The sequence below is a fragment of the Calliphora vicina genome, chromosome 4, assembly GCF_958450345.1.
Source record: "Calliphora vicina chromosome 4, idCalVici1.1, whole genome shotgun sequence".
Taxonomy (NCBI): Eukaryota; Metazoa; Arthropoda; class Insecta; order Diptera; family Calliphoridae; genus Calliphora; species Calliphora vicina.
This window is the reverse complement of record NC_088783.1, coordinates 18,760,643-18,776,106: the sequence shown is the minus strand read 5'-3', so window position 1 is coordinate 18,776,106 and position 15,464 is coordinate 18,760,643. Positions and strand designations below refer to the sequence as shown.

Below are 15,464 nucleotides of genomic sequence, written 5' to 3'. Positions count from 1 at the left end.
TGTGTTTGTGTTGGTGTAAGTGTTTTTTTTTTTGGTTGAATATTGAATTTTGTTATTTTTTTTTGCACTCAGAGCTCAGTACGTTTCAGAGTTCGTATTGAGTTTGTTGTTTAATGGTTAAACCGATGCTGGTGGCCAGGTTAAGTGCCAGTAACACTTTGATAAAGCGCGCGTGAGCACTTGTTTTAAACACGAGTAAATTTTTAGTAAATAAAATTTATAAAATTGTTTAACAAATGAATTTTAACAAAAATTACATTGTTGAAAAAAAGAAATTGAAAATTGTTATTAAATAAAAATTGAATTGAAAAGAATTTGTCCACAAAAAGAAAACCGGATATACCTTTAATTTTTTTTAAACAATTTTTTTCAAATTGTGATAAATATCAAAAAAAAAAATTTAAATCGTGCACATTTAGTCCGGAAGTGTAGTGTTTATTAAAAATAAATAAAAGAATATAAATTTTAAGAAAATTCTTAATTTAGTTAGCAAGTTTAAGAAAAAATAATTAAAATTTTTATAATTTATAACGTTCAACAAGATTTTTTTTAAATCTTAATTAAAAAATTCATTCATTAATTGCTTAAAATTTTAAACAAAAAAGAAATTGTGTTAATTAAAGTTTGTATAAAATTTTAATATTTGGTCAAACAAAAAAAGCCAAAGAAATCAATTCAAAACAAAAATAATCAACAAAAATCACAACAACGTGTGTGAATGAATGAATTCTCCCGAAAATTTAACCGGTCTCTGGTGTGCTTGAAAACAAAAACGAAAACCAAGTTTAATATTCACCTAATTTCTGCGAACTCATTAAAATACGCGCTAAGCTTCGCACAAACTCAAACTCACGCAGAACATACACACAAACAACTTTACACATGTTCAAACCTTTAAAAAACGTTCGATTTTAACGCTTATTTTAAATTAAAACACAACAAAAATTAATAATAACAACAACGTGGTTTAAATTTTATAGTGTAATCGGAACTAAAAGAAGTCAACACTTAAATGAGTCACTAAAAATAAAAAGCTAAAAAACCAAAAGCACTCAAAGTTTTTAAACAAAAAAAAAAAAAAATTAAAAATAAATTTTGATAAAACAAACTAATCATAAGATTTACAAAAGAAAAAACAAAATACACCATACAACATACAACATCCTCAACTCACCATACTCTCAAACATTTGAAAAACAAACCGTCAAAATAGCTCCCAAAAATTATTTAACCCAGCGAATGCATTTAACCTCCAGCACCGTTAATGCTCTGCAATATTCCGGCTCATCTTTAAATACCTCTTCGAATTTATTAAACTCCTCTTTATTGGGTGGTAGCATCACAGCTACTGGTGCTACCACCACTTTAGCACAAACTGCCACAAATCATCACATCACATCTGCAGCATCACCAACGTCATCATCAGCACTTTTATCGCCGGCTTCTTTGCCACCATTAACAACAACTGCCACCGCCAATATGGTGATATCATCGTTACCTCCAGCTTCTTCAGTGCACCATCATCATCATCACTTGCATTCGCATCCCCACCAGCAGCACACCACACACTCACACCACTCAGCAGCACATCCTCAACATTGGAATTCCGAGGCGGTGGGCATGGCTGCCGATACTATAGGGGCCAGTAGTTCAGCCAGTATTGGCAGTAATTCGCCAAATGGCGGTGCTAGCAATGGTACAGCGAATAGTAATAGTAGTACAAATAACAACAACAACAGCAGTGGCAACAACAATAACAGTGCAAATAACAACAACAATGTTGTACACCAGGATTTAGCTTGGCTAGAACGATCCGTCTTGCAAGCTCAACAACAGTTTCCAAATGAATTGGGTAAGTGGGACAAAATTTCGAAAATACCGGCGTTTTCATAATTGATGATCTAAATTCAAGATTAATCTATCAATAACAAAAATGATTTAAATTTAAAAAGACTTATGTTCAAGTTCAGTTTATTAGTCCCGTCTAGGATTGCAATATAATCACAGCTTATTAATAGATTAATGAATAGATCAACAGTATTTACTGTTAGGTGTTTTTGTTACTGATCCGTCGCAAAGTACAAACGCAGAGTGAAAAAGTTTTTAAATCATAACTTTTGAATTATTAAATATTGCTTAATATCGTTGATTAATTGTTAATTTGAATAATAATATAAAATAATTATTTTTTGAACACAATAAACAAAAGTACTAAGTAGTAAATTGGTAAAAAATGGCGGGATTTTAAAATATACGCGGGACAAACAAATTATGCAAACTAAATAATATAACCAGAACTGAGATTTTCATGCAAATGCATGTTTGTAGTCAATAATCCAAAATCAATTTTTAACAATTACTTTTCCCTAACAGATTATTTGCAAAAAAATTACATTGATTTGATGTTGCATATTCTTGCATATTTTATTATAAATGCATATAATTTGCATAAGAAAACAGGTTATGGGGGGAGGATAGAGGGAGTAATGTTTGTGGATATTTGATTTTAATTTTCCTATGTTGAAAGTGACAGGACGGACAGTACGGCTAGAGAACGAATTTTTCCCAGAAATGTGTTGTGCGATCCACTGTCCAGTTGATCACGACTTGATGAGCCCTTGCCAACGACGTGTATTGCGTAAAAAAAACTACGGGTTTCGGGAACAAGTACAGCTGAGAACACTCAATTGTAGTATCGATAGAACAGTAAAACACAACACACATTGTGATGATGTTCCAGTGAGTCTTTAGAGCTGTATACCCGACAAGCATCTTTACCCTCTCCTGTACTCGGTCGAGTAACATCAAAATAAACTTCGAAGCACCGGCCAATACATGAGCGTTGTATTCCATATTGTGTCGGATATAATAGTTGCATTGGATGCGGGATTTTTTAAATTTTTTAGCTTTTCTTTTGAAACATTTGTACAATATATGATCTTTTCCCATCTTTCTGGTAACATATGGATTCCGAGCAAAAAGAACTAGTCATCTTTTGGGGCCAAGAACGTATCAAGCCAATCTCGGATACACTGTTCTGAAGTGAAGCGTATCCCAGAGAGAACATTCTGCATTGGTCCAAAAAAGTAGGCAAGGTCTGGAATATAAGCCGGGTGAGGCAAAACTTCTCAATCACTTCTTTCTAATAGTTTTTTTCGCCCAATTTTCGCTTCAAATGAATCAGTTGCGTTCGGTATAGGTTCCTTGTAATGGTTTGGTCAGATATCAGCAGCTCATAATAGACAGGACCCTTTTGCTCCCACCAAATACAGAGAATTACCTTAGCGCCATGGATATTTGGCTTTGGTATCGATTCGGCTGATTGGTCGGACTTCACATCGTAATAAATTTGGGTTATCGTAATAAATTTCATCGCAAGTAATGATTCGGTGCAAAAATGATTTTCTTTTAAAGCGTTCAAGCAAGGTCTCTCGGCTTCAATTCGTATGGTACCCAATTTCGCAGCTTTTTGATGAATCTTGCTGCTCGCAAACGTTTTGAAATTGGTGCTTGAGTAGCTCCCAATGATAGCTCTTGTTAAGTTTTCCAACAATCTTTATGGAGTAATGCCTCTAATTCTTGTTCTTCAAACTTTTTTAGTTGGCCTGGGCGATCTTTGTCTTCCGGGTCGCATATTGAAACCGATGGAACACATTCACCATAAGCTTTGGTGAGCAACCGGTGTGGTTCAGCGGCACTTTTAAAAAAAAAAATCGACATTTTCGATACAAAAAAAAACTGTGTTGATTAATGTTCAATAACTAAGTGAGAATAAATGACCCATCAAAGTGACGTATAAGTTATTAAGAACAATAACCGCCTTCTGAAGATACTCCATATAATTGATTTTAATTTAATTAATTTTGGAATTCCGTTTGTAATACATCGAAATATTATATTATATATTCTGCGTCCTTATAAAATTCTAAAACGATCTTCCTATGTATGTCCTTCTGTTGAAGGGCAGCGTCTAAGGATTGGACTTTTAACGTGTTAAGGGGGTGAACTTTTCTCTAAATATTACTTTCTATAAATATATTGCAGATAATACATTGAAATTTTGCACACGTTATTTCTATTATAAAAGAACAATTTGTGTAGAAAATGGTAAGAATGATTTATCCTAACAATCATACAAATATCTTTCCGGAATATGGCTCTACGGTACATAAATGTCTATAGAATAATTAGTTAAATTTAAAAAAAATAAGTTAGATCTGATAAAAATAAATGCTTTTTATACAAAATGTAAAAAATATTGGTGGTGGGTATATGAGATTCTGCCGAATATAATACTCTTACTTGTCACTCTTACTAATTTTAATAAAAACTTTTTGCGTCTTAGTAACAATTTAGAAAAAAATTAATATACAAATTAAAATTCAATTAAAAATTTAATTCGAAGTTTTCATAATTTGTTATTTATTATTAATGATGGTTTTTTTACTTTCTTAAACTTGTACATAGTAAAATTTAAATGTTTTTTTTTTAATTATATTATAATAATAAACAAGTAAGAAAGCATGGTCGGTCAATACCCTACACTAAGTAAATTATCAAAAACATTTTTCTTTTAACATTTTAAACATTTATTTTCGAGAGCTATGAGCAATTATGGACCGATTATCATAAAATTTGGTGACATGACACTTATTTAATCGAAATATCTTCAAAATTTTGACCTGTACTTTCCGCACAAATTTTACATGGACAGCCAGCCAGCCAGACGGACGAACATCGTTTAATCGTCTGAAAAAGTGATTCTATGTCGAAACGATTTTCTATAGATTGTTTTTTTATTGAATCATAAATGCTTTTAATAGCACATCGGGCAAATGGTAAATGTTGTGGGCTTGTTTCCATATACCTTTGACTTCAAATCACCACATAAACGAAATCAAATGATGTTAAATCAAACAATCTGAACCCGAAACTGTACACCACCAGGAAATGTATGTCTCATTCGATAATTTAATTGTTTCATGTTGAAACCACATACCGTCCACATCAATATCATCCAATTTAGGCAGAAAGAACTCTGTTATCTTGTCTCGATATCGAGCTCTCATAACAGTTACTCAAGCCTCATTTTCAAAGAAGTATGGTCCAAAATCAATACCAAACAGTGAATGCATTTGTTGTTCTCTGAACCCTAAAAATTCGTTTCTTTTGAAATGTTGCCAAACAATGATAACCCGTGTGAAGCTCATTTTTTACTAACCCTAAACTGTCAGTTGTCAAGCTCTTTTTGTTTAGTTGGCAACACTTCGTTTATATGAATTAGGCCTTAGTGTTTTTCATTTTCGTTTAGAATCAATTGGTCAATTCACAAGGTCTCTTATCATGTCATATTGTCATAATGTCCTAATAATATATAGCTCGGCTTAACCGACTCTTAGGCATTCGGCTCAGGTCTCTGCTGGTTGGTTACGATAACACAATAAACATAGCATACAGAGTAGTATTATTTTAGGACATTTTTTGCTTGAAAAACAATAAAAACCATTGTGATATATTAGGACATTATGACAATATGACATGATAAGAGACCTTGTGAATTGACCAATTAAATTTTTTAATTTAGCATACCTTTGAACTGAAATTTAATGGGATATAATTTCTAAGCTGCGAAAATTCTTTAGTAATGCTCTCAAAACTTAGGTATTATCTTACTGCATTATTGTTCTATCTATGGGCTTTTCAATTGTGTGACACAAACATTTAGCTCGGATTTCGGATTGCTATGTCTGCCAAATTTGACCTATAGATCATTCTTATATACACAGAGAAAACAGATTCGTGATAGCAACCGAATTTGTTGCCAATCGAATGATTCGGTTGCACACATAGAATTTTTCAGTTCTAATAATAGAAAGTCAGTTGATAAAGAAGAATTTCAGTTGAGGCAACCAAACTTTAGTTACGCCTTACAAAATATTGTAGCCACAACGGTAAAATTCGGTCACTAAGATAGAATCATTCGATTGGCTACAAATTCGGTTGCTATCACGAATCTGTTTTCTCTGTGTACCATTTCTAAAATATTTCTTTTAGGATTCTCTTTTGTTTAACTAGATCACTAGGTAATTGTGTCAAAAGAAACAATATAAAGTTTTAGATTATGGATGTGTGAAGAGTTCCTCGCTTGTCGTCCATTTGTCCTCTAACTTCCTACCAAAGTACTTGAATATGTCTTTTGAACTGAAATTTAATGACCAGAGCATTAATATCTTCTGATTTGTCAATATCCGCTATTATTAGGGATGTTCGTGTATTTTTGTATTCCAAATTTGAGTATTGAAGAGGTGACGAACCGGCAACTCTTTACATTGCAACTGCAAAAAGCATGACGAATAAAGACAAGGCGAATTTATACAAGGTGGCGTGTTTGGAGGCTCAAACTGACTAGTGTTTGTTGTTTGTGTATTTTGAATTGCTGTACAATACTGCAATTGCAATAATGCAAGACTATCCGCACTTAATACAGATCTTCTCGAAGCTTCGCTATGATTATTTTTGTATTCTTGTAAAAATGTTGGTTCCTTGCAACAGTTTTATCGATTTTAACACCTGTTTTTCAGGCGATTTTTGGATTCTATAGGAAATAAAGAAAATGTTTAGAAACATAAATCCTACCAGCAGAGAATGAATATTTCAAAAAGTGATCTTAAACATCATCAATATATTATGTCCCTTCACTCCCAACACAGCATTCATCTCATTACAGCTCTTTATTCAATCCTATACTCTAAAGTAATCAAATCTTCATTAACTACAAAAAAATCCTGTTAAAAAAATACAATTTGATATTATTAACTTTCAAAACTAAAAAACATGTTCGAATATTTTAATACATGCTCATTTCAATAACTTGTAATTAAAAACCAACGCATGCCAAAATATCTGAATCAGTGTCAATCCAAAAACTAAATAAGGTTTCTTGGCAAAAAATTAAAAAAAAAAACATGACACGTTGCTTATGCATAAAAAATCCTTTCACACACTATGTCTACGAAAAAAAGGACACAACTTTCATTCAAGAATTATAAAATTAAGTTTCAAAAATTTAAAGTATCATATCAATGTCAGCACATTTAAATCACTGGAGTGTGCAATTATGATCGTAATGATCAGCAACAACTATGGTTGTATAAATATTAGCTGTAGACACTTTTGAAAGTATCAATAACGTTTTAATGATCCTCTACTTAAGCTGAATAATACAAAATAAAAGCAGCAGATTTAATTTAAGTTTTAGATGAAAATTCTTTACAGCCTTATTAATTTCCATTACCGTTCTATTGTTACAGTACGCACCAGCAATCCCTATTTTCTATGTTCGGCTCTACCCACCCATTGGCGTTCCAATAAAACTCTGCCGATTGCCTTTAAAGTGGTGGCTTTGGTGGATGTGGGAGATGGCACAAATGTTTATATAAGGGCAGGAAATGATGAAAACCACTGTGCCGAATTGCGTAATGAGAAGGCGACCATGAAAGATCAAGTGGCTAAATTTAATGATCTACGATTTGTGGGACGAAGCGGTAGAGGTAAGTTCCATTAAAAATTACAAAGTTTATAAATGAATGAAAATTTCTTTCCCATTCATGCTTAAGCTTAAGAGAAAAAAAGTAAATATTTTGCATTTTATTGATCTCACGTCATTTGTACGTTTTCTTTAGTTTTTAGTTTATTTTTTTTATTTTTTTGGGGAATTGTTCACTTCAGAAGTTCACTCACAGAAGTCGTCACATTAACCCTGCTTGTTTATGGCCTTAGGTCAGCATGCAATCATGGCCATCTTCGACTTGTTCATGCAAGTCGGTCGGTTCAAGCTTAAGTTCAATGCTTCCAAAAAATATTTTGTGAATTTTTATAAATAAATGATCATCTCTCAATGATCAACTTTGTGAAATGAAATGAAGTGAAGTGTGTGTATGTATGTCTGTAAGTTAAACACCAACTGACATATTTTTAGGGCATACACACACTCTCGATCTCTTTCATACTCCTTGATTCATGTCATGCACCATAGAATCAACTCATTTATCCCAAAAGCGTGTAATTTATAAAAAGGACCTTTTACACATTATTGCCACTTTACTCACACAGTTTATATACATAAAGAAGCCAAAGATCATATGATAATGATCGTTATATTTTTGATCATTCGTTTAAATTTTTGTTCTTTTGTACATATTTTTTTTTCCAGTTTGGCACGCAATATTTTGAGTTTGTTTTTTAACAAAGTTCATTATAGACATTATATTTATTGTATAATCGATTTAAAAATACTTTATATTTGGTTACTTTGAATGTAATTTGAATGTGCCTTTTGATCTCTGCCCCTTGACAAGGCAGGACATGCCAATATATCAATATGTACATATATTGTGGCATTACAGGTAAATTTCATTTACATATGAGCGTTTGCTTCAATTCTCTGGGGTTTCGTTTTTGCCAATTAATTAGTTAGAAGGAGATTAGTGTCGTTCATTTGCGCCTTTTTTCGGGTTTGTTTCTGTTGCAAGTGTTTTTAATTTGAAAATTGTACAAATGTTTGGAAAACATGTGTCTAGTTAAGGTCAAAATTGTTGTTTGACATTGCATGTCATATTTTTTTCTTATGACTGCCTTACAACATGTGTTGCAAGTAGATGTTGCCATTTTTTTGTTTGTTGCTTGTTTGTTTTTGAAGAAGTAACATTTGTTGTAATAAACTAATTAGCAAGAATACAAAAGTTCTACATCCAGGAGTTTTTATAAATTATGTAAAAATAACTATACTGGGACTTCTGGTCTCTTCTGAGTTATTACCTTGTCCTATATAAAAGTCCAAATGTATCTTCTTTAACATTAGAATATCCCGAGAAATGAATTTTTGGGAAATTGTTAGAATAATAGCTCTCGACCGATGAATATTAATGTGTTGAAAATAGAAAAAATCACATATTCAAAGTCTTCAGTTCCAGTTTGAGTGGTATTCAATTGTCTAAGAAATGGAAGAACTACATAGCAATACCCAGCATAAACTATTTGAAGTAATTCTTCACCAGTTTAAAAGTAAACATTTCTACCCTTTCTTTCAACCTAGATAACCTAGATAACATATGAACCCTGATGTGGTATCAACGTATCAGATATAAGAGGGCAGGTCAATAAGTCCGTGACTTTTTGAATGGATAAAAAATCATTTCAACATAGTCTCCTTTGATCTATACACTTTCTCCAATATTTCTTTAATTTTTTTTATCCCTTCCAAAAAATAAGACTTGTCAAGGTCATCAAAATAGGTATTTGTTTGTGAGATGATTTCATCGTTGGAGTCAAATCTCTTGGAAACAAGAAATAGTCACTCGGGGTTAAATCCGGAGAATATGGCGGAAGAGGGAGCATTTCGTAGCATAATTCTTGGATTTTCCCATTGGAAACTGCATATCTGTGTGTGTACCCTTTTGTGCACTCGATTATGAGCAAATGAGGCAGCCACCAAGCGAAAGCTTTCTCATGTCATTTGAGATGCCTATGGCTTCCAATATCTCTCGCAATTTCAATCTCCGATCGGCCAACAACATATCATGATTTTTTTCAATTGTTTCGGGTATAGAGACCTCAAATGGGCATCAAAAACGTTCGGCATATTCCGTGCTTGTACGGCCACATCGAAATTCAGTAATCCACTTTTTTATCAATCTTATCCTTGGTTTGAGTGATGGTTTTTTTCCACAAACAATAATGCTCCATTTTCTTCTCAAGTTTTGCGGTAGCCTGCTGTCAATGGCTGTCAAACACAAACTAAAGTGTTGCCCTTTCCGTTAAGAGCCGGGAAATTCAAAAAATTGCGGACTTATTAACCCACCCTTGTATATAAATAAATAAATTATAGATATATAAAGATAATGTATAGCCAAACCAAACCAAATTCAAAACTTAAACTCAACTACGCCTCCTCTATATAGTAAATTTAATTAAAATCGGACTATCGGACTGATGAAGCATTACTCGAAAGAACAAAGCGTTTTCATTGTTCAAACATTATTATAAATGAACAATATTAAGAATGATTTTCCCACACTTTGAGCAAAATCATTTAAAGCGATGAAGCACCAAATTTTCCGCATTTTGAGGTTGAGAGAACCGACCTGTGACAAATATCACTGTTTGGAGCAGATTTCGGAGTGAAGGCATCATTGGAACATACATCTTCGAAAAGAGGCTAGTTAAGCAGTGACTGTTACTAATGTTAGATATAGAGACATGATAACAGAGATCATTCTACCAGAATTAGATGAGGACGTTGATGTGGCTTCAACTAACTGTCACTTGACTTTGAGCCCTTGAAATAATTCAATTACAGAAACATTTTCTGGTCATGTACTCTCTCGTGTCGGTGATCAGAATGGATAATCTATATCGTGTGATCTAATACCATTGGATTTCATTTTATGGGGTTATGGGGAAATCTATAAAATTCAAAGCTGCATAAAACAAACTGCAACCACATTTATTATAGCAACCACATATGTACTACCAAAATTCCGCATATTCTGAGGGTTTTTCGGCCAATGGTCGTTTCAAACGAATAAGTTGCGTTCGGTATAGGTTCCCTGTGATGGTCTGGTCAGATTTCACCAGCTCATAATAGATAGGACAATTTTGCTACCACCAAATGCAGAGCATTACCTTAGCGCTTTGGGTTATTTTTGAAATTGCTGCTTGACCAATTTTCGTGAAATTTATTAAATATTTAATCATCCACAAAACAAACGGATTTTTTAATAACAAGAATCCATTAAACTCAATTCTGTTTTTTTTTTGGAAATTTTTGGATCATTTACAATGCAGTCTAGCTCAAAATTTACATAAAATAACACTTCTACACAAAATAATATTTTAGAGAATGACTCCTCTTGCAAAACATCTTAATATAATTTTGACACGTTAAACTAGATATTTTCACTTTAAATTTTTACGAAAAAACTTATTTTTTAACAGATTTTAACTGAATGTTTTATGGCTTTAACATCTATGGAAGTTAATAACTTAGTTGATGTTTGCTCGCTAATAAATGATCTAAATATACTATTGTTATGTTTTTACCTTTTAAAAACGGCGGTTTATTTCATTTAAATAAACCGTATTCTTTTAATTGCAAATAAATGCAATTTAGTAGTTTAAAATTTGTAGCAACTCTTACTACAACTCTATTTAAATTTAAATAGTAACTGTCTTCTAGAAGTTTCATGAATTATCTATTTCTAGAGCTTTTATCTGCTTTAATGTTGCAAGCTACCGTTACAGACCGTTAAATTCCAATCAGATGTCTCTGAAACAAGATATGAATAAGTAGTTAGACTTTAGGAATACAGTTGGCCAATTGTGAACATTTCGGGTGTAAAAAACATTTGGAGCCCTGAACCGATTTTATTGATTTTTAGATCTATGATAAGTTTAAACAAATCTGAAAAAACTCGCCATATTGAAGTGACAGTTTCCTTTCATATAAAGTATTAGAACTTGAACCGGCCCTTTGCTCCAAAGGAGCAATTACTAGACCAGTTCTGTTTCAATTCCTTTCCATCGAGAGAAAATAATGAAAACTATTTTTAATACAATTTCTTATAGAGTTTTCTTGCGTAGTAACACTAACTGCAAGAGTAAACCCTTTAAATGTATTTAATAATGAAACACACACATTTAACATAAGTTTATTTTTCAAATCCAAAAACATCCTTCAATTTAAAAACATTTAGTTCAAACTGTAATCACCACCATCTTCTCATCTCTTTGAAACATACGCACCATTCATTCATTAAAAACATTTATCTTCCTAATTTGATTTATCTGTTTTTTTGTTTAAAAAATCAAAAAATCTCAAATTTGTTGATATCTTAACTCTTTTTTTTTGTATTTATTTCATGAGTTTTGTTGGCTTGTAATAAAATCCCATTGTGTTGGTTGGTGTTTATTTTTTTCTGGTCTTCAAAAGTACTTTTACGTGTAAACGTTTTCATGTTTCAAACGCATTTTTGTGTGTATAGATTACCAAAAATAATAATGATTGGAATCATTGTACGTTGATATAGCGTATGAGTTTTAAATGAAGTCATTAGAAAATCCCATTTTTCAAAGGCAAAAAATCTTGTTAACAAAAGAAAATAATTCCTTTTGAAAACAAGTACAAATTGTTTTGCTCTAGTTTCTTTATTTCATCGATGGCTTTGTTTTTTGTTTAATGAATTGATTAAGATGTTTGAATTTGATTAATTTTAAAAGTAATTTTAGCTATTTTATTGTTAGCTTCATTAGGCTTCTGGCAAATAATTTTGGGGGATTTTTCAAGAAATTACAAAAATGATTTCATATTTTGATAGAAATAGCTAAAAATTCAAAATTAATTAAATTTTATTTCTTTAAATTTGTTTAATTTACTCTTGGTGATACAACGCAATTTAATTTAAACTATTTTTACATTAAGGAAAGGGTTAATTAAACTCAACTCAATAGTTAATGAGCATTTGGGTTGTTTTCTTTAATTCTCTTTAAATTAAAATAGAGCAAGACAATAGAAAATGAGAATAAAAAGGCTTATTAATGGCGCGTGTCATTTGTTAAAAGGTACCTTTTGTATTTCTACTTTTAAACCTTGCTAATCATAAAAATCTTAATAAACTTAGATTTTTATCGAAATTATTAAAAAATCAAATTGTAATAACATAAAATAATAGGTTTATATTAAATTCATGTACCTATTTCTTTTAAATATTTAAACTTTCTTTAAAAATAAAAAAAAAATCTCATTAAAATGTTGAAATTATCACACAATACTGTACTGTACTACAGTACATTACTTGTTGTTGTGTTGCTGTTGTTTTTAACTTGACTGTAATGCTGTTGCTGTGTCATGCTTGATTAAGTGTCATTTCAATCAAGTACTTCAGGTTCGTGTTTATTTCTAATACATATTTTTTTGTTGTTGTTTAGGCTGTTAGAAAACGGCCATTATAAATTTGTTTTTATTTTATACATTTTTTTGTATATAATTATTGTTGTTATAGTAGGTACTTATTATTATTCATAATTTTTTTTTTGGTGGCATTAGGATTTTTTTGCTGTTGTTGTTTTCTGTTCACAACAACCTATTAAAACTGTCCACGGCTATCAAAAACAGTCTCCACTTTAATGATTCGTCTAAATGGTCGTCTCAGCGAGTGTTAGATTGAGTGGATGAGTGAGTGAAAGACTGATGATGGTATGAGTGTGGGTATGATGAGTGTAATTGTTTTTGAAATTAACATAATAAGATTTGCAAATGGTTGGTTTGCATGAGTGACTCTCTAATCATTGAAAACAAAAATACGAAATTATTAAAGCAAACGCTCCATGATGTCTGCAATTATGAAACAAACTTTTTCATTTTTTTGGTTTCACAATATTTAAATAAATTATTTAGAAACCTTAAGTTTGAAAACCATTTCCAGGACCTTGTTGTCCTGTTTTGATTTTACAAAAACAATTTAAAAGAAAAAATATATGTCAATCGTAACTGAGACCCAAACTCCAAACAAAAACTTTGTTTTAAAATAAATTACAGTGAAAAGTATTTAAATATTGGGAGTATGACTTAACCCTTTCAGTGTTTTTGTCGAATATATTCGACATTATAACATACTCTGTTTCTATGCGCATTTACTGTCTGTTTTAAATAAAAGACAGACATAGAAAACCAGAGCAACCAAATACAAAAAATTTAATTTTTCCCGGATTCAGCGTATTCAAATTACAAATATTTCTTTTTAAAACTTTTAGCTCAACCTAAATTATTTTTGACCCTGAAAGGGTTAAAAATGCGGGATTTTTTTAAATTTTTTGCTTTTATTTTGAAACATTTGTCCAATATAAATCAATTCAAAGTATTGGCCATTATTAGCTATGAACTTTTCCCATATTTCTGGCAACATATGGATTTTGAGCCAAAAGAACTGCTCATCTTTTGAGGCCAAGAACGAATCAAGACAATTTCGGATACTCTGTTCCAAAGTGAAGAACGTTCTGAATCGATTGAAATAAATAGGAGTCGGACGGACAAGGTCTGGACTATAAAGCGGATGAGGAAAAAATTCCCCAACCAACCACTTCATTCTAAATACTTTTTAACAGGTATTGCAATATGTGGCCGAGCGTTGTCATGATGGAATATTACGGTTTCATGTCTGGCCGTTTTTTGGCCAATGCTCGCTTCAAAGTTGCATTCGATACAGGTTCCCTGTGATGGTCTGTCCAGATTTTAGCAGCTTTTCCTCCCACCAAATACATAGCATTACCTTAGCGCCATGGATATTTGGCTTTGGTGTCAATTCGGCTGGTTCGCCGAGCTTCACATACAATTTATTACGCTTCGGGTTATTGTAATAGAACCATTTCTCATCACAAGTAATGATACGGTGCAAAAATTATTTTTTTTTTATAGCGTTCAAGCATCCTTTCGGACATGCAAAATCGTCATTCAAGGTCTATTCAATTCAGTTCGTATGGTACCCAATTTCCCTGCTTTTGAATCAATCCTACTGCTTGCAAACGTTTTAAAATTGCTCATTGAGTAGCTCCCAATGATTTCTAGTTGGGTTTTATAACAATCTTCATGGAGTAATGCCTCCAATTATTGGTCTTCAAACATTTATTGCTTGGGGATCTTTATCTTCCGTGTCGAAATCACCATTAAATGAATATCTTAACTAGTATCACTAATGGAAGAACTAGTTCTAGTACCTGCTGTTTTTTAACGCTTCTTTAGAACTAGTTCCCGATCCCCGGGATTTTCAAAAATCAGTCCCGATTAGCATCTCTAGTTACAACTAAGTCCGAAACCTTGCAGTGGCACGAAATTCGAATTTAGGTGGTCAAAATTATTTTATTTAGCAAGCTCTAGGATAAATATTTGTCGGTTTACAATAGGATTAATTTATTTCTTCGAATTTAAAGAAATCTCTAACAGACAAATTCTGTAAAAAAAACAGCATAAAATATGTAATTATGGATCTACATTGTAGATCAACTTAATAAATACTTGTCGATATGCTGATAGATGACCAAAAATCAAATTTTTTCATTTAAGATAAATTTAATAACATAATTGTTCACATATAATAAAAAAATTTTTAGCCCACATCTAAAAAACGGCAGTATTTTAAGTACTTTTGGAAAATGTGTTAAAAACTAATTTTATTAATATTATATCAAGAGAAAGTTACTAGGAGGAATACTTTAAACTGATTTGCCACAATTTGAGCAAGAAAATCTCTGAAAACAGTAAAATTCCTGATCTATTCTTAAAAAATTTTAGTATTTAACGTACTTTTGGAAAAATTTATCAAAAACACATTTTATTAATTTTATATCAAGGGAAAGTCACTGGAAATACTTTAAAATGATTTGTTACAATATTAAAAAATGTAGTATTTTAA

The 15,464-nt window shown here is 31.6% G+C and overlaps 1 protein-coding gene across 1 annotated transcript in view; it reads left to right on the top strand.

Moving 5' to 3' along the window:
• Nucleotides 1-581: 581 nt before the first annotated feature.
• Nucleotides 582-15,464, top strand: part of lz (lozenge) — a 48,729-nt gene continuing 33,846 nt past the window's right edge. Inside the window, exons 1-2 of the mRNA XM_065508789.1 lie at nucleotides 582-1,852; nucleotides 7,311-7,550. Of these exons, the coding sequence (XP_065364861.1) occupies nucleotides 1,240-1,852; nucleotides 7,311-7,550 (853 nt within the window). The 5' untranslated portion in view covers nucleotides 582-1,239. The remainder of the gene's footprint in view (nucleotides 1,853-7,310; nucleotides 7,551-15,464) is intronic.